The sequence below is a fragment of the Bidens hawaiensis genome, unplaced genomic scaffold (genome assembly GCF_021521415.1).
Source record: "Bidens hawaiensis isolate Kalapana, Puna unplaced genomic scaffold, B.hawaiensis_p1.1 tig00039072_1, whole genome shotgun sequence".
NCBI classification, from domain to species: domain Eukaryota; kingdom Viridiplantae; phylum Streptophyta; class Magnoliopsida; order Asterales; family Asteraceae; genus Bidens; species Bidens hawaiensis.
The window spans coordinates 30,830-50,094 of NW_027505592.1; the positions used below are offsets into that span (position 1 = coordinate 30,830).

Below are 19,265 nucleotides of genomic sequence, written 5' to 3' on the forward strand. Positions count from 1 at the left end.
AATCAAACAGTCAGTTTTTTATTGGGTTATTCATGTCAAAGATATAAATCCAACTAGACACATTAAAAATCGTATAACCCAAACATGAACCGTTTAACTCTTTTACCTAAAAGAGTCAAACAGGTTGTAAATGGATTGGGGGGTTACATTAAATGAGTTAAACAAGTAGTAAACAAGTCGTAATAAATCCGTTAAACAAGTTATGAACATGACTTGTTTAACTAAGCAAGTTAAACAAATCATGTCATGTTTTATTAAATGAGTTAAAGTTACACAATGTACATGTGACAAAACAACAAACAAAACATGTCCACAAACAAAAACTCTATGTAAGATTATAAGCATGTGTTTCACACTAGCTTTTAATTCTACTTCATACAATCTATCTACATTGGCTTTCATTAAACTTAGGTTGTTGAAGTAACCTCCCAATAAACTCACCAAGCCTTTGAGCACCCGGACCCGGTTTAACCCGTGTCGGTTCCCCAACCTTGGTGCAAGACGGGTCACCCTTGCACCACTCACCAGGGGTAAAACTATCATTCTTACGGTGTAGCAACTCCCGGTCGATCCTATCTAACACAAGAGTATCTTGTTTAAACTTTCGGGCAAATGCGGCCCCACTTGCTATCATGTTGTCCGTGTCGTTTATGTTAAGGACATGTGGATGTTGTTTAGGTGGGTTGTCCCATGAAATAAAATGCATGTCGTGGTTAACCACGGTATGAATGAATTCGGGGGCGTTGCATATAACCGTTTGGAAGTAACCTTCGGGAGACGATACAAAGTTTGTGTAGTACATTAGTAAAGTTCTTGGAAGGTTGTCCCAACCCCAAATGCAGTATTCGACAAATGAACGCGATAATATCATCCACGCCGAACCTATAAAAGTTTAATATTTGTTAACGTGTTTTAAGTTGGTTTTCGAATAGTCATAAAATATTGTTTGGATGTGTTTACGCGTGTTTACCTGTAAATAATTTAAATGTTGTGGGTAGAGCACGTTGCGGTTGCACCCAAAAGATATATGACTTTGTGTTTTGGTATAGTCCCGGGTCAATCATCAATGGCATTGCTCTTTTGTTCCTACATACAACATACATATATGCTTTCGGTTATAACCAATGTTTTGCAAACCGGATCAGACACCGAACCAGACAACCAATCACGCTACTTGTTCATTGGTCAGACTCAGACCTTTACAGACCTTTAAATGTTTTTATATGCTACATAAAATTAAAATGTTATAATAAAGAAAAAAGTTATATTTTTGAAAAATATTTCATTAAATCCACTCCGGCCACTCGTAAAAAGCCGAACCCGAGTTTGGAACCGGTTTCACGGAACCCCGTTTGAACCCGAATCGAACGCGTTGAAAGTTGAAAATGTTTTGAGCCTGCGCAAACCCAGACGAAATGATTATACCAAAACCGGGATTGGACTTCTTTGACCCGGTCCAACCTGGTTTCAACTTTCAACCCAACCCAAACCGAACCCGATTTGAAACTGATTTTGCTGAACCAGAACCAAACCTTAGCGGAAACCGGTTTGCAACCCAACTCTTTGAAACCGGTTTGAACTCGGGGTTGACTTTCTTTGACCCAACCCGACCAGATTCAACCCGAACATAACCGAGCATGAACAGAACAGTTGAGTTGAAAATGGTCAGATCCGACCTAACCGGTTTCATAAGAAACCGAGTGTGACTTTTTGACCCAACCCGAACCAGTTTGGGCCAAAAACCCGTTTTCGGCACTTCTAGTTAACTTTCAGTCTTTCACATAATAATAATAATAATAATAATAATAATAATAATAATAATAATAATAATAATACAAGTGCTTAAATCAAACAACAAACGCTTACTCTTTCCACCCTAAACTGCTCGTATGCTCGATAAAATTCAAATCGCGCTTTAAATCACGAAACGTAAAAAGAAGATCTGCAACCAAACACAACAAACCAGTCAACAAACCAAACCAACCAAAAACCACATTCTTCAAACAAACAACAACCCGTACCGTCTTGAGTCACAAGCGGATAATCCGAGGCGCTAAGGTTAATAAACCAATCCCAATCCTTAAACTTCCTAAGCAGAATCGCACACGCATGAAGCGTGTTCGACACCATTGTGGGCCCTCTATACGTAACCATATTCGATTTTCTCACCACATAAACATTCCCAACCACTTTAAAAACCGGATCATTCTCAACCCGTGAAACAAGCTCGGCTCGCTCCTCAACCGACGACTCAAGATCAAGATGAAGAACATAATAGTTCCACGGATGGTATAACGCTCTAACCGTCCTCCATAGCTTGTTTAAATCCCCTTTTGAACCCGAAACCAAGTACGCAAACCGAGGAGTGATCGGGCCAGGCGGAGGGGCAAAATCGGAAGTTTCGTTAATGTCAAAAATTCGGGTATTCGGGAAAAATGAATTGATTATGTGTAGGGATGAAACTGTGCCGAAATTCAAACATGCTGCAAATAAGAACATGGATGTGATTGCAGCTACGGCTAATGCGAATATCCATCGTTTTTCGAAGTTCATATGCTTGACTTCTTTGAGTTTCATCATCGTTTTTCAGAACGTTTTTAGAACGACAGCTATATTATTAAAAACTAGTAAGAAACTAGTTACATCACTGTTTTCCGTCGAATCGAAAGCTGTTCAATCCATAAAAACAATACACAAAGTAAAAAAAAAAAACAATTGAACCAAAACATATGATATTAGTTAAAAGAATCTGAATAAAAATAAATATCATCTGGTTTCAGAACGACAACTATATTATAAAAAACTATCTAGTAAAAACAATACACAAAGTCAAAAAACAATTAAACCAAAACATATGAAACTAGTTAAAGAATCTGAATAAATATTACATGGTTTCAGAACGACAACTATATTATAAAAAAAAACAATTAAACAAAAACATATGAAACTAGTTAAAGGATATGAATATGTACAAATGTTACCTGGTTTTAATCTGTCGGTGGAGACACATTATGAAGTGTGAATTTATGTTTTTTTTAATATTTTTTGTATAACTTGTTGGAATGATAAGGCATCATTGTGTTTGTACATTTAATGACCGGCTGGTTATCATATCATCTATATTTATAACGTTTAACGGTCAACTACTTTTTTATTTTGCATACATAAATACGCATAAGATTCAGAATTTTTTTTTGTGTATTTTCATTGTTTTGATAAGTAATGAAATACAAATATTATAAACTACTAACTTGAATTAGTAGTAAAGGTATATGTGCCTTTACAATCAAATAATTGTAAGTTTTTAAGTTTTGTTTAAGACATGTGGTAAATAAAATAGTTGAAAAAACTTTTTAGGTGTTAACAAAAATATAAGTATAAATATTTATGAATTTTGTAGTGATAATTTAGCTGTTAAAAAAATAAATATAAATATTTATGAACTTTGTAATGACAACATTTTTTAAAAGTATAAGATTATACTCAAGTATATAGTTAAACAAAATTTTCTAGATGTTATTTATAAGAGTTCAGCCTTTTTTATGCTAAAAACCTAAAAACTCTGGAATTTATGATTCAAAATAAGACGATTTCCACCCTCGTTTGTTGATTTCGGACATAATGCAAACCAAACAAAAAAGAACGTATGACCTCAAAATTTAAAAAATAAAAATGAATATAATCGGTATGAAGAAAACAGTATAGACATTCACGAATTGATTTGGTTATGAGGGTACAAAAGTTTTATTCCGTCTTGTATAGGTGAGAAAAAGTTTTAGTTGTTAAGAAAAGTATTAATATAAATATGTGAATTTTGTAGTGAAAATTTAGCTGTTAAAAAAATAAATATAAATATTTATGAATTTTGTAGTGAAAATTTGGCTGTTAAAAAATAAATATAAATATTTATGAACTTTGTAATGACAACATTTTTAAGAGTATAAGATTTTACTCAAGAATATAGTTAAATACTCTAGCAAGGTTATTACAAAATTTTATTTACTAGATGTTATATCCAAGAGTTCTAAGTTTTTCTTAAAAAAAAACTCGGAATTTATGATTCAAAAGAAGACGATTTCCACCCTTGTTTGTTGATTTCGGACATAATGCAAACCAAACAAAAAAGAACGTATGACCTCAAAATTAAAAAATAAAAATGAATATAATCAGTGTGAAAAAAAATAGTATAGACATTCACGAACTGATTTGGTTTTGTCAGTACAAAAGTCTTATTCCGTCTTGTACATGACGGTATCCATTTACGCGAGTGCCGAACTTGGTTTCTTTGTTTCTTCAACACTCGTAAAATTTTTATATATCGATAGAATAAGTGGTATGATTTGTGAAAACTGAAAAGTCATTTTGGAAAATTTAAATGTTAATTGTTTCAAAGTCAACTTTTATTTTAGCGTTAAAATTACGTCCTTGACCTTCTTCAAGTCTTAACCCAGTTGATACGGCATGGAGATGAGTCATGGGTAAACCGGTAATATCATATTTTGGTTACTCCGTACTCTTTGTAAAAAAATATCTTTTTTACTGAAATGTGCCAATATTATATTTTTAAGTTACAATAAAAAATATGTGTAAATAATATAATGTTATACGTTTCGGCAGAGTTAATGAGCTCGTGATGGAATGATAAATGAGAGACTTGATGTTCCATTTGACCAGTGGCGGCCCAACTATTTTGGTGGCCCAAAGCAAACAAAAATTTGAGGCCTTTTAGGGAAAAAAATGGTTTATAATTTTCATTTTTTTAATTCATTATGGATTCGGTTTTTATAAAATAAGTTACATATAAAAACGGATTCGTTTTCATTTCTCTTTAGATTTGTTTGTTAAAACAAACCAACCAAAATATAAATTTATTGAAACACAACATTAAGGTAACTTGATTTGACGGTATTCAAAAACATATGTGCACGTACAACATCATACACATTTATTTAGTCTTGTAGAGTCGAAGCATTTTTTTACCGCAATTGAAAATTAACGTGTATGCTTAAGTTATTATAATAATCGTTATCAAAAATAACATAAAGTGTTATATATTATTTAAATCAATCCTTTATTTTAAAAAAGGAAAAAGCCAATTGCAATCGGGATTCAGAAAATATTGGATTTCTCTTTAATTTTGGATTATAGGCACTAATATATCCATCTTTATGGTAAGATAAGAAGAAAAACAAAATAAGTGGAGATGGGATTCGATGGGTAAGAAAAAAAGAAAAGAAAAAAAAAAGAAAAAGAAATTCAGTGATAGGATTTAAGGTAAGATCGAAAAAATGGAAAAGAAAAAAATACGGTGGAGATGGGTTTTGATACCAAGTCCTCTTTAATACAAGTAAGGGATTTTACCACTACACTAGAGTAACCCAATGGTATTTTTGATTCTCATTATTTATTTATAGTAACAGTATATATATATTTTACAAATTGGGGCCTCAAAAATTTGGGGGCTAAAATCCCTAGCTTGGGCTTCTTCTATATACGGGGCGGCCCTGCATTTGACCCAGGTACGATTCATGTTCCCAGGATTTAGTTTCAGAAATACCAGGGTGATGATGGGAGTAGTGACGAAGCTTGGACTAAGACACCGCGAGATGGGGGGGGGGGCTCAAAATGTATACCAAAAATCACAAACGAGGGGTGCAGGCTTAAATATTCAGTCGAAAACAGCTAAATTTACACTACGTATAAAAATTTTCGGTCGAAAACAGGTAAATTTACATTACTGCGCAAAAAAACAGGGGGCTGGGGCGAATACGTGATTTTCACTACGTGGATCATTGAATCGAATAAATTTTATCTCATCGTACTGTCGTGCCTTTGGACGAGTGTTCATGAGTGTTGACCTTAGGCGAATGATTTTCCTGGATCGAAAGTTAATTATATTATGATATGATAAATTTAGTCAGTAGCTCATTTAGTCGCATCCTAGTTGCTCCGTACACTTTGTAAAAGAATCATATTTTACTGCAACGTGCCAATATATTTATATTTTCTAAATCACAATAATATATTGTATGCAAATAATATGATGTTGTGTACATGTGAGTTAAAGTGCAGTGTGACTTATCAAAGGCTAACGTGAGCAGTGACATCACAAATTACCATTAGTTTTGAGCCGTCCGATTCGGTAAATAAAATGAAAAAAAAAATATTCAGTGTAGGGGTGTTTAAGAAATCCGAAATCCGAATAAAACCGAAATTCGAACCGAAACCCAAATAAACCGATCCGAATTCTTATTTGGATATTCGGATCGGATCAATCCGAATAACTAATTCGGATTCGGATATGGAATTTTAAAAATTCGGATTGTTCGGATTATTCGGATATCCGTTTAATCCGAATAAAAAACATGTTTTAGTGATATTTTTCGGTTTAGTATATTAATACACTATTATTTGGAGTTTAAACTTTAAATTTGTGTTAAAAGTAATTCGCGTTTTCCGAGGTTTGTATGTTTATTGTGATTCAAAACTATTAAATGTTATAAACTAAAAAATAGGAAAAAATTTTAGGCTTATTTCGGATTATTCGGATAATTTCGGATTTTTCTGATATTATCCGAATCCGATCCAATCCGAATTGAATTCGGATAATTCGGATCGGATAGGAATATTCATAATTCGGATCGGATTTCGGATAGGGTCCAAAAATTCTCAAATCCGAATAACCCAAACCGAATAACCTGAATAATCCATTATCCGATCCGATGAACACCCTTAATTCAGTGGCTGTTCACCAACCGGTGATTATGTTGTTGTCGGCACCATTATTCCCTGGGCCCCACCATATTATTCTAGTAGTTATATATTATTTTACGGTATTTTGAATCACTGAATAACTAATAACTTATCTGATCATCTCTATTTTCTGAATATGAAATATTGAAACAGTGGGGTGTTAGGCTGTCACGTCCCTGAAGGGAAGTTTGTACGGGCAGTTTTGAACTGGATAACACCACCCAACATGAAACCCTATTTTGTCACATGTAGGACTTAAACACAAGATATCTCATTTTCTAAAGACAAAATAGCAAAAGACGTCATTTATGTTTGGTCTGATTTTCGTTAGACTTCCTTTATCGAAACAAACAACATAAGTCATAATTCATGAAGAAATGATCTGGAAGAAGGGGGAATTAAAATTACTGATTTTCCTTCACGTGTTTGTCATGTGGTCTGACTTAACGAAATAATCTAACTGGGTTAGTGACAAAGGACGTAACGTGGAACATATTTGATACATAAATTATGTCTTCTGCTATTTGTTTCGATAAAGAATGTCTAATGAAAATCAGACCAAACATAAATAACGTCTTTTGCTATTTGTTTTTTTTTAAATGATGTCTTTAAAAGTCTCATCTCAAATATTTAAATTGAGGATCATTGGCTTCTAGTAGTTATATATGTACTAATTCTGCATTAATTATTATACAATTACAATATAAATGTGAACGTAAACTAAACATGTGTTTGGACTGACTGACTATTTTTTCAATTGAAAAAATGTAATAAATTTACAAAACTAATCTTATGATCAAATATTCATGAGTTAATACGTGACATGTTCCCGAATCCCATACATACGTAAACATTTTTTCGACAAAAAAAGGGATTCAAGTAATACCTCAAAGGAAAATTTGGAGATACGAAACATGATTCTTGAATGAACCTCGATTTCTGCTTTTAGTCGTAGATTTTAATTGTTCTTAATTGGAAATTAGTTATTTTAACCAGTCTTTAATTTGGTTCTTGAAACATTATTGAAAATTTGAAATTAATTGTTGATTATATGCAAGAAACCTATTGACAACCCTACCTAGCCGGCAAATTCTAACGTCGGGTTGTTAGAAATACGAACATTGGAAAAAAGTGACCTCAAAGGAAACACAACCCGCCACTACATATTCATATGCTCTTGTAGATATGTTTTTCTACAAAGTCTACCAAACAAAATTTTCGCTACACGAAGAAGTAACGAACACGCTCATGCAACTGTAGAGTCGTGGTTATGCCCATGATAATCTTGTGATAAGTAGTGTTTTAAAGTATAAAATTGTAATTATATATTAACTGGTCTTAGAGTATATAATTTTAATTTTTCCTAGTTTGTGATTAACTTTAGAATCTTCATATACAAAACCAGTAACTAGTTTGATTTCCAAGTTTTATATCTCAATTTTAGTGTTTACTGTTGGTTAATATCAGTGTGCCAATAATCTTCAGCTTAAGTGTTTGAGGTAGGGCATGGTGAAATGGAGATGAATGAGTTTGATACATGCATTGTCGATTTTTAAATAGGATATTTAAGGTGGAAATGGTTTGAGAGAGAGAGAGAGAGGTTTATTATGAAATAGTGAAAACAATTACCTAAAAGATTGCAATATTCACTAATGTATCAAAAGTGGCTACACACTTTGAATTGCTATCACAATAAAAAAAAATATATAACAATAATGTGTGCCGGTGGATGTCTATATAAGTACAAGTATCGATCCTAATTATAAATCATCTAGACAGTCACCATTCATTTTCAGACTTCTCTAATATCTCCTCAACAAAAATAAATGGCAGCTGCCACTCGGTTTTGGTTTGTTCTCGCTCTTGTTCTACTTTCAATAACAATCTCAGAAACACGCATTCTAACCACTATTTTGTCAAAAGATGGAAATGGAGGATTGTTGATTGACAAAGCAAGAGAAATACTAGAAGAAAATACTCGGAGACATAATATGGAGGAACTCAAGGCTCGTTATAGTATCAATAGGAGGAGCCCTGGCGGCCCTGATCCTAAACACCATTAGCATCGTATTATAAAATACAAAAGTGAGTTGGTAAATGCTTGATGCATTAACTCATATTTGTCAACATTAATAAAAAAAACATTACAATATTGCAATTTAACACAATTCCTCATTTATTACACTTGAAAACGCCTTGTTCTTTAACTCATATCAAATTATTTTGTATACACACATTTAGTAGTTCATACTCAAAATTTCACATAATCGCATTCAGTAGTTTAGTGTGTTGCAATTAGTTATTCAGCGCACTGCCTTTTGGTGCGTCACAATTAGAAATTCACATAATCGCAATCAGCTTTTTAGCGCATCACTTTTCAGCACGCCACAATCAGTTTTCAACGTGTTGTGAGACACGTTAATTAACCTTGATCAAACTTCATTCTGTGGGCGATTCATTTGATCTTGATCAAACTTCATTATGTTGGCGATTCAATAAACCTTTGATCTTGATCAAATGCACATAGATGTGTGTAACCCGTTTAATAATGTCACACGTTCATCAATACGCAAGGTTTTCACACGTGAACATCATTAATAGCAATGAATCAATTTGATCATTGTTGTCCCTTCATCTTGGTTTCTAAGTTTGAACTCGAGATGCCAATTACCAAAGTTCCTTTATCGGATTCGTGAGCATATCTGTTTGAAATATACCATAAATTTCCCTCAAGTTATACTTCAAAACCTTAGAGCATGATTTGCTCCAAACTTAATTACAATATTTTGATTTAATTTAGGAACAAAATACACCTTGGGTATAATTTGGTCCTATGTTTATACTTCAAAACCTTAGAGCATGATTCAAGTTTCATTATTTTAGCTTCGGAATATAGAAGCAAAATTGGATCTTGGCTAATTGTAGCAAACAAATCATGCATAAACCGCCCTAAATTCTCTAAGGTGTCTCTAAAGCGTTAAGTCATTTTCTCTTAGCTTACACCGGTACACCCTTCGTTAATATTACAAATGTCTCAATCTGTCTGGTTACTTAGTCATCCCATCAATCAATTACCGTTATTACTTATAACCAACACCACCGCTCTAGGTTGTTGACTCGATAACAATCACGAAAACAACCATCCCATCGCGAATCATTATCTCACACCGTTCGATTTTAACTTTTTAACCGTCAAGACCGCAAACAAATCGTTCCTCCAGAGCCCAGTAAAAAATAAAAATAAAAACTATTTATACCAACGGCCAAATGGAGCCTCATTTTCAAATCCACTGAAACTCAACAATGGCGACCAACAACAACTCGTTCAAAACACCAATTAAACATCACCAAATTGATAATAATAATAATAATAATAATATCTCATCTTCCTCTTCGAAGTCCCGATTCGAAGCGTATAACCGGCTTCAGTCCGCCGCGGTGGCATTCGGCGAAAAACTTCCCATTCCTGAGATTGTAGCCTTGGGCGGACAATCCGATGGCAAGAGTTCGCTTCTTGAAGCACTCCTTGGCTTCCGGTTTAATGTCCGAGAAGTCGAAATGGGAACTCGCAGGCCTCTTATTCTCCAGATGGTTCATGATCCCTCCGCGCTAGATCCTCGGTGCCGGTTTCAGGTTAATTCGTGTTTCAACTGATTACAGTTTAATTTAGTTGTTATTGTTGCTTATTTAAGGTTTGGAGATTTGATTATAAAGTGAATATGTAATTAGGGTTTAGTATTGAGACTATAGTGGTGGCAAATGGGTTGGGTTAGGTCGAAAGGGTCATGGGTCAAATCGAGTTTGGGTTAGAACGGGTCAATGAAAAAATGGGTTGATTTGGTTTGGGTCGGAACGGGTTTCGGGGGTTTTTTTGAACAAAGATAACGGGGAAACATTTTAGTTTTTTTTTATTTACATTTTGAGTTATGAATTTTTATTATTTTTTTTGAATTTTTTAGGGGTTTTTTAATAAGATCAAAAGCCCTCAAAAAATTATTCAAAAATAATAATAAAAAAAACATAACTCAAAATATAAATCATAAGCAAAAAAAAGTAAAAACACTAAAATATTTCTTTCGTTGTCCTCGTTCTATTAAAAAAAAACCCGAGAAATCGAACGGAAACCGAAAATATCGATGAAAATGAAACAAAAGGGCAAAACCGAACCAAATCAATCAAAATCGAGTTAATGTTCTTAGCCGATATTATTAGAATATATTTAGAAGATATATTATTTGTATTATTGGTATTTATCTTATGTAATTATAGGGTGATTATGTTTCCTCATTAGAGATAGGTATCATTGTATTCTCTCCCTATATAAAGGGATTATTGTTATCAATGAAGGGCAATCAATCTATTCTCCATAAACGCTTTTATGGTATCAGAGCCTCGGTTCTGAATACCTATCTCTTTTCTTCTTCCAACAAAACCCTAGTTTTGTAACAAAAGCATTCGGCAGCCATGTCTAAACCAGATACGCCCCTCATTCTTCCCAACTCAAACCCTTCTTTACATCCTGCATATTCTGTAAACAATATTCAGTCCAAAATTCGAACCCTTGATGGCGATAAGGTGACCTACTCAGCCTGGATCAAATTATTCAAGTTTAATGCGACTGCTTATAGGGTGGTCGATCATCTCGATGATACCCCTCCTCCGGCTGTCACCGATCCTGCTTACCCGGCCTGGAAAGAGTTGGACGCGCTGGTCTCGCAATGGATTTACAGCTGCGTCTCAGATGAGTATCTACACCGCATATTGGACACCGAAGCTTCGGCTCGTCAAACATGGCTGAAACTCGAAAAGATTTTTCGTAGTAACAAGCGTGCCAAAGCTGCTGCCCTCGAAACTCAGTTTGTTAACCTCACTCTTCCCGCTTGCAGTTCCGTTGATGATTATTGCAAGCAACTCAAAAATCTTGCCAATCAACTCGCTGATGTAGACCAGATAATAACCGAAGATCGTCTCGTACTACAGCTTGTTCGTGGCCTCTCTAAGGAATTCGAAACAACCGCTTCCTTGATCAACTCTCAAGCAGTTGATTGGGACACGGCTGTAGCTATGCTGAATGATGAAGTCATTCGACAGGCAGCACGACAACACCAGTCCACGGTACTTCTAACCCCCGCAGCACCTCAGCCTCAACACTCGGCTGATACCCAACATCCATCTCCACAGCCTCGGGACAACATCCCGCCCCCACAATCCGGAACTCCGTACCGTGGTCGTGGTCGAGGACGCAACAATCAACCTTATCGTGGCAGAGGATCCCGCGGGAGAGGCTACCGAGGTAACAGTTCTACTCATTCCTTTAACAATTTTTCGGGCCAGCAATATTACCCACAGTGGGCTTGGTGGAATACTCCACCTTGCCCATACCCGACTCAGCCCAATTGGCGGCCCAATACACCTCAGCCGGCACCCTCCGCCAACTTCACCGGGTACCCGTGTCCTACACCCTACAGCCCACAAATGGCAGCTCCTCCTGGTTTCAATGCATTATGCCCATCTGACTTAAGTGCTGCCGTGAACAACATTAATCTTGGATACGCGGACCCGACTCCCTTCATGGATACAGGTGCTGAACGTCATGTCACTGACAACCAAGGTATGATTCATCGCCCTGACTTATTTCCTGTTAACACTAAACTATTAGTCGGCAACGGACAGTACTTACCAATTGCGGGTTCCGGCACTGGTTACCTACCAATACATAACCGAAATTATATCCTACCTGACCTACTTTATAGCCCACATATCATTAAAAATTTATTGTCTGTCCGCCGATTCACCCGTGATAACAATGTTTCTATTGAATTTGATCCTTTTGGTTTTTCCTTGAAGGATCTCAAAACGGGGCGGCTCCTTTCCCGCCACAATAGTACGGGCGACCTCTATCCAGTCACTCCTCCAACATTACCACCACAAGCTTGCTTCATCACCGCTGCTACTTTGCCTTGGCATGACCGTCTTGGCCACCCCGGCAAACAAGTTTTTGATATTTTGTCTCGCAATTTTAATTTTCCATGTAATTCGAACAAGCTTTCTACTTTTTGCAATTCTTGTCATTTAGCCAATAGTAAACGTTTACCTTTTTATGAATCTACTTCTTTTACGTTTGCTCCCTTTGATATCATACATTGTGATTTGTGGACATCTCCTATTATTAGTAAAACCGGCTTTAAATATTACATGGTCCTAATAGACAATTTTTCCAACTTCGTGTGGGTGTACCCTTTAAAATATAAATCCGAAACTTTTACCACATTTACCAAATTTCACCGCCTCATAGCCACCCAGTTTAACCGCTACATCAAAACCTTTCAGTGTGATCTCGGGGGGGAATTCGATAACCATGCCTTCAAAGACTTTGCTCACCAACACGGTCTTCTCTTCCGTTTCTCCTGCCCTCAAACCTCTTCCCAAAACGGCCGTGCGGAACGCATGATTCGTCGACTTAATGACATCATACGCTCCTTACTCATTCACGCCCATCTTCCACCTTTATTTTGGGTAGAAGCACTTCACACCGCCGCTTATTTACACAATATACTTCCAACTAAACGACTAAACTTTTACACTCCCACATTCACCTTATACCTTCGCCACCCTACCTACGACCACTTACGAGTGTTCGGCTGTGCTTGCTACCCTAACACATCGGCAAACCAACCACATAAACTCCACCCACGGGCAGTCCGGTGCATTTTTCTCGGATACCCATCTGACTTCCGTGGGTATCGGTGTTTTGACCCTACCACGGGTAAGGTCCACATTTCCCGTCATGTCACCTTTGACGAGCACACATTCCCTTACACCATCTCTACACCAACATCCCGCTACTCATTCCTTGATGATGCCATACCCCCCGGGTTCATTTTCAGTCCACCAGCATCTCCCACAGCCTACCCACAAACTCAGCCCTCACAGCAGCCCCACAGCAGCCCCACAGCAGCCCCACCCAGCAGCCCTCACCGCAGCCCCCAGTCCTATATACATATGCTCGTCGTCCTAAACCTTCACAACAGCCCAATACCGCTCCGTCCCATCCAAACCCCACCCCCACGCCGTCCCCTGCCACCACAACCGTACCCCTCCAACCTACAAACACACACCCCATGACCACCCGCTCCAAAGCCCACTGTACCTTTGTTACCACCACGATCTCCCCGGTCCCCACCTCTTATGCCAAAGCCTTTGCCGACCCTAATTGGATGTCTGCCATGCAGGCTGAGTTTAGTGCTTTACAGGTTAATGAGACATGGGAACTCGTCCCTAGACCGGCCGATCGGCCAGTTATCCGGTGCCTGTGGCTTTTTCGCCATAAGTTTAAATCTGACGGGTCCCTTGAGCGTTACAAAGCTCGGCTAGTGGCTAATGGTAAGTCACAAACTGCGGGACTTGACTGTGACGATACCTTCAGTCCGGTGGTCAAACCGGCAACTATACGCACCGTTCTCTCTATTGCTATCTCTCGTTCTTGGCCAGTACATCAGTTAGATGTCAAGAACGCCTTTTTGCATGGCAACTTAAATGAGACTGTCTTTATGCATCAACCACCAGGATTTGTGGATCGGCGTTATCCTAATTTTGTATGCAGGTTGAAAAAGTCTCTTTATGGACTTAAACAGGCGCCTCGGGCTTGGTATACCAGATTTGCCACATTTTTAGTATCGCAAGGTTTTCTCAGCAGCACGTGCGACAATTCTTTGTTCATTTTTTCAAGGGGATCTCAAACCGCCTATCTTCTTTTGTATGTTGATGATATTGTGTTAACTGCCTAGACCAATGACCTACTACAGGATATCATTCGTATGCTATCACGGGAATTCTCGATGACCGATTTGGGTCCGCTATCTCATTTTTTGGGGATCAGGGTCACACAACAATCTGACGGGTTCTTCTTGGATCAATCGCAATATGTGAAGGACATTCTCTCTCGTGCATCTATGTCTTCTTGTAAACCATGTACCACCCCTGTTGACTTGTCTTCCAAGCTTAGTGCTTCGGATGGGTTACTATTTGCTAATCCTACTTTATATCGAAGTCTTGCAGGCGCTTTACAATATTTGACGTTTACTCGTCCCGACATTTCTTATGCGGTTCAGCAACTTTGCTTGTTTATGCACGAACCTCGTGATCCCCATTTTGCGTTCTTAAAACGCATCTTGCGGTATCTACAAGGCACTGTTGACTATGGTATTCGATTACGTAAATCTACCATCACTTCTTTGGTTGCTTACTCAGATGCTGATTGGGGAGGTTGTCCAGACTCCCGTCGTTCTACTAGTGGGTACTGTGTTTTCCTTGGGGATAATTTAATCTCTTGGTCCTCCAAGCGCCAACCTACAATATCACGTTCTAGTGCAGAGGCGGAATATAGGGGTGTTGCTAATGCGGTTGCGGAGGCGACTTGGTTACGCAACTTGTTGCTGGAATTACATCTCCCGCTCCGTCGGGCTACGGTGGTCTACTGCGACAACGTTTCAGCTGTTTACATGTCCGATAACCCGGTTCAACATCAACGAACGAAGCACATAGAAATTGACATTCACTTTGTTCGGGAAAAAGTTCATGTTGGGGATATTCGCGTTCTTCATGTCCCCTCTCCATTGCAATATGCGGATATTTTCACCAAGGGCTTGTCACGCCAATTGTTTCAGTTTTTTCGTTCCAGCTTGAACGTCTGTCCTACGCCCGTTCAAACTGCGGGGGAGTCTTAGCCGATATTATTAGAATATATTTAGAAGATATATTATTTGTATTATTGGTATTTATCTTATGTAATTATAGGGTGATTATGTTTCCTCATTAGAGATAGGTATCATTGTATTCTCTCCCTATATAAAGGGATTATTGTTATCAATGAAGGGCAATCAATCTATTCTCCATAAACGCTTTTAAATGTTAGTTTGTTTATGTTTGATCGTTAAAGGTTTTTAATATGTTTTTATTGACATTTCTGATCTTATCATATAGATTTACGCAAAATTATTAACTGTAAAATGAAAATATACGTGGTTTATTATGATTGACTAAAATTTATTAGTTTGTATGTAAATTAATATATAAAAATGAATGACTAAAGAAACACCAACACACACTTGGTAGCCAGACCGAACCGGTGACACTGACCATTCTCGGTTAGCCAAATCAAACAAATCATTGTATGTGTTCATTTGTGTTTGTGAATGGTTCTCGAACAAGTTCATTTTCTTAATGAATGAGCATGAACAAGAAGTTTCGTTCGGTTAGGTGTTCGTGAACCGTTCGGTTGTTTGATTAAAGCTTAAAGGACGAAGATGAACAAGGCCTTGTTCGGTTCGGTTCGTTTACAGCCCTACTTTTAGGTATTTCTTGTTGTGTATAAGTGATTGATTGATACTGAATTTTGAAACTAATATCAGGAAGAGGATTCTGAGGATTATGGCAATCCTATTGTTCTATCATCAGAAATTGCAGACACCATTAAGTCAAGAACTGATGCACTTTTAAAGAAGACTAAAACCGCAGTATCTTCTAAACCGATTGTAATGAGAGCTGAATATGCACATTGTCCTAATCTCACCATTATTGACACTCCAGGATTCGTTCTCAAGGTATCTTTACAATAATACAAAACATATTAAACTCTGCTTTTATTATGAGAAAAGGTCATATAATAATAATAATAATAACAATAATAATAATAATAATAATCTGAACTGTGTCTTGCAGGCTAAAAAGGGTGAACCAGAAAGCACACCGGAAGAAATCCTATCGATGGTGAAATCTTTAGCTAGTCCACCTCATCGCATCCTTGTATTTCTTCAACAAAGTAGCGTTGAGTGGTGCTCATCTTTATGGTTGGATACCATTCGCGATATTGATCCAACCTTTCGAAGAACATTAATTGTTGTCTCCAAATTTGATAACCGACTTAAGGTACACAAAAGTTAAATATCAAAGCAATCTATTTTGTTCTTGCTTGATTTCATTGCATTATACATGTAAAAGAGGCTTGAATAATATTTTGAATGTTGTGCAGGAATTTACTGAACGGTGGGAGGTTGACCGTTACTTGAGTGCAAGTGGCTATCTTGGAGAGAACACGCAGCCATTTTTTGTGGCGCTACCAAAAGAAAGAACAACAGTTTCAAATGATGAGTTTAGAAGGCAAATATCTCAAGTGGATTCAGATGTTTTACACCATCTAAAAAACAATGTTAAAGGTGGATATGATGAAGAAAAGTATAAGCCTCACATTGGTTTTGGTTGTCTGAGAGATTTTTTGGAATCTGAACTTCAAAAGAGGTATAAAGAAGCTGCACCTGCAACATTAGCTTTGCTTGAACAACGGTGCAGTGAAGTCACTGCTCAGTTAAACATCATGGATTCTAAATTACAAGCAACTTCTGATGTTGCTCACCTTAGAAGATCTTCAATGATGTTTACATCCTCCATCTGCAACCACATGGTAAGTTTTCATCCTTAATTAGTTAGTTTTGTTGGCTAGTTACATAATAGGAAAAGATTGAAAGTTGGCTACTTTAAACAACATAAATCTCTTAAAAGTTTGAACCTTTTTAGGAGTAAGAAAATATTATATGATACCCGTAAGGCCTTAATAGGAATTTGACAAAATTGGCCCAAATTTTGAAATGGTGTAGGGAGCATTGATAGATGGAGCTGCAGATCCCGACCCTGAACAATGGGGAAAAACAACCGAAGAAGAGAAATCAGAGAGTGGTATGCTGAGCTGGCCCGGAGTAATGGCGGGTAGAAAACCACCAAATTCCACACTCCGCCTATATGGTGGTGCTGCTTTTGAAAGAGTAATGCAGGAGTTCAGTTGCGCTGCATATTCAGTTGAATGCCCTCCTGTTTCAAGGGAGAAGGTAACTATATAATAAAAGATCATTTCATTAAGTTATAAAGAAGCTGAGCTGGCGGTTCTGTTTGACAGGTAGCGAATATAATACTTGCACACGCTGGCAGAGGAGGTGGAAGGGGAATTACAGAAGCGGCTGCAGAGATTGCACGCGCTGCTGCCAAATCATGGCTCGCACCTCTTCTTGACACTGCATGTGAACGGCTCGCGTTCGTGTTAAAAAACTTGTTTGACCTTGCTATGGAGAAAAATCAACACCAACACTTTGATTGTAAGTGCTAATTATAGTTATTAACAGGGTTCGTTAGTATATGAATAATGAAACTTATGATTATTCTTCTCACTTATTATTTAACAAAATTGTGTGGATCGGTTAACAGATGAGAAGAAAACCGGTGATATGGACGGGTATGTCGGTTTTCAGGCTGCGTTAAGGCGATCCTACAATTGTTTCATAAACGATCTTGCAAAACAATGCAAGCAGCTCGTTCGACACCATTTGGATTCGGTTACAAGCCCATATTCTCAAGTTTGCTACGAGATGGATCTGCTATCTGGGTCAGGCCCAAACACTACTTTAAGATACCAGACGTCGGCTACTTCAGCATGTCTTGATTTATCAGATCAAGAAAACATACCTCCAGAAAATATTAATAATAATAAGGATCAGGAAACAACACCGGGAAAGCTTTTAAAAGCGGCAGGGGAAGCTTCCATGACCGTGCCCGAGACACCGTCACCTGACCAACCACGTGATGGGAGCTTTGTCATTAAGAAGGAACATGGAAACATGATTGAAGGTGGAGCAAGAAAACGACATCATAGGATACATAACAACCAAGTGTTGGCTAATGTAGTTGGGCAAAACGCTTCGCATCCAGGGTCAGCTTATAGTGAGATATGCTCATTGGCTGCACAACATTTTGCGCGTATACGCGAGGTTTTAGTCGAACGGAGTGTCACTTCAGCTTTAAATTCAGGTTTTCTAACACCATGGTATGTGTGTTTTGCCAAATCTTAAAATAATATATACGCTGCTTATAATTTGTATATGATTTTTGTGTTTCAGCCGTGAACGACTAATGGTGGCATTGGGACTGGATTTATTTGCTGTGAATGATGAGAAGTTTATGGATATGTTTGTTGCCCCTGGAGCGATAGATATTCTTCAGAATGAAAGAGAGTCTCTTCATAAGCGTCAGAAGATACTGCACTCTTGTTTGACCGAGTTTAAGTCAGTCGCAAGATCCCTTTGACTGATTTTAAGTCAACGGGATGAAGAACCGACGATTGGTTTCAATGTAGAAGTTTGGTTTCTTGAGCTAGATTTTCTACTTGAAAATTTGGCTGATACAACATGTTTTGTGTTTCATCTTCTGGTTTATTTCTTTATTGAAATGAAATCATTATCATTTTTTCTCTTTCTTTTATGTTTACAAAAGGATGTTTTAAGCCTTGCATCAACCATCAAAGGCTTTAGGCTCATATGGTGATATGCTTATTGGCATTATGAGTTTAGATCACTTCACTGTGTTTTGGCATTGCTCCTGTTCATAATAAACGAGCTTAGTTCTATCCGACCATAATATGCTAGCGATATTTTAGATCGTGCAAAGATGTCCCATTGCAAGCTGTTCCA

At 37.3% G+C, this 19,265-nt stretch overlaps 2 protein-coding genes across 2 annotated transcripts; one reads left to right on the forward strand and one right to left on the reverse strand.

Moving 5' to 3' along the window:
- Nucleotides 1-209: 209 nt before the first annotated feature.
- On the reverse strand, nt 210-2,674 carry LOC143614159 (beta-glucuronosyltransferase GlcAT14B-like). The gene is made up of 4 exons (XM_077087672.1): nt 2,022-2,674; nt 1,867-1,942; nt 971-1,086; nt 210-882 (listed from the first exon to the last, which is right to left on the reverse strand). Exons 1-4 carry the CDS (start codon nt 2,578-2,580, stop codon nt 383-385), a joined length of 1,251 nt encoding a protein of 416 aa, XP_076943787.1. The 5' UTR covers nt 2,581-2,674; the 3' UTR covers nt 210-382.
- Nucleotides 2,675-10,056: 7,382 nt separating this feature from the next.
- On the forward strand, nt 10,057-19,048 carry LOC143614166 (dynamin-related protein 5A-like). The gene is made up of 8 exons (XM_077087677.1): nt 10,057-10,386; nt 16,164-16,355; nt 16,474-16,680; nt 16,784-17,212; nt 17,406-17,633; nt 17,702-17,897; nt 18,007-18,622; nt 18,696-19,048. The coding sequence occupies exons 1-8, from the start codon at nt 10,057-10,059 to the stop codon at nt 18,880-18,882; spliced, it is 2,385 nt and encodes a 794-aa protein (XP_076943792.1). The 3' UTR covers nt 18,883-19,048.
- The last annotated feature ends 217 nt before the right edge of the window (nt 19,049-19,265 follow it).

Coding starts and splice junctions, on each gene's coding strand:
- LOC143614159 (XM_077087672.1), bottom strand. CDS start 2,580: ATGATGAAACTCAAAGAAGTCAAGCATATGAACTTCGAAAAACGATGG. Junction 1,087..1,866: donor AGCAGTTTAGGGTGGAAAGA/GTAAGCGTTTGT, acceptor TGTTGTATGTAG/GAACAAAAGAGCAATGCCAT. Junction 883..970: donor AACATTTAAATTATTTACAG/GTAAACACGCGT, acceptor AAACTTTTATAG/GTTCGGCGTGGATGATATTA.
- LOC143614166 (XM_077087677.1), top strand. CDS start 10,057: ATGGCGACCAACAACAACTCGTTCAAAACACCAATTAAACATCACCAA. Junction 16,681..16,783: donor AATTTGATAACCGACTTAAG/GTACACAAAAGT, acceptor AATGTTGTGCAG/GAATTTACTGAACGGTGGGA. Junction 17,898..18,006: donor TCAACACCAACACTTTGATT/GTAAGTGCTAAT, acceptor ATCGGTTAACAG/ATGAGAAGAAAACCGGTGAT.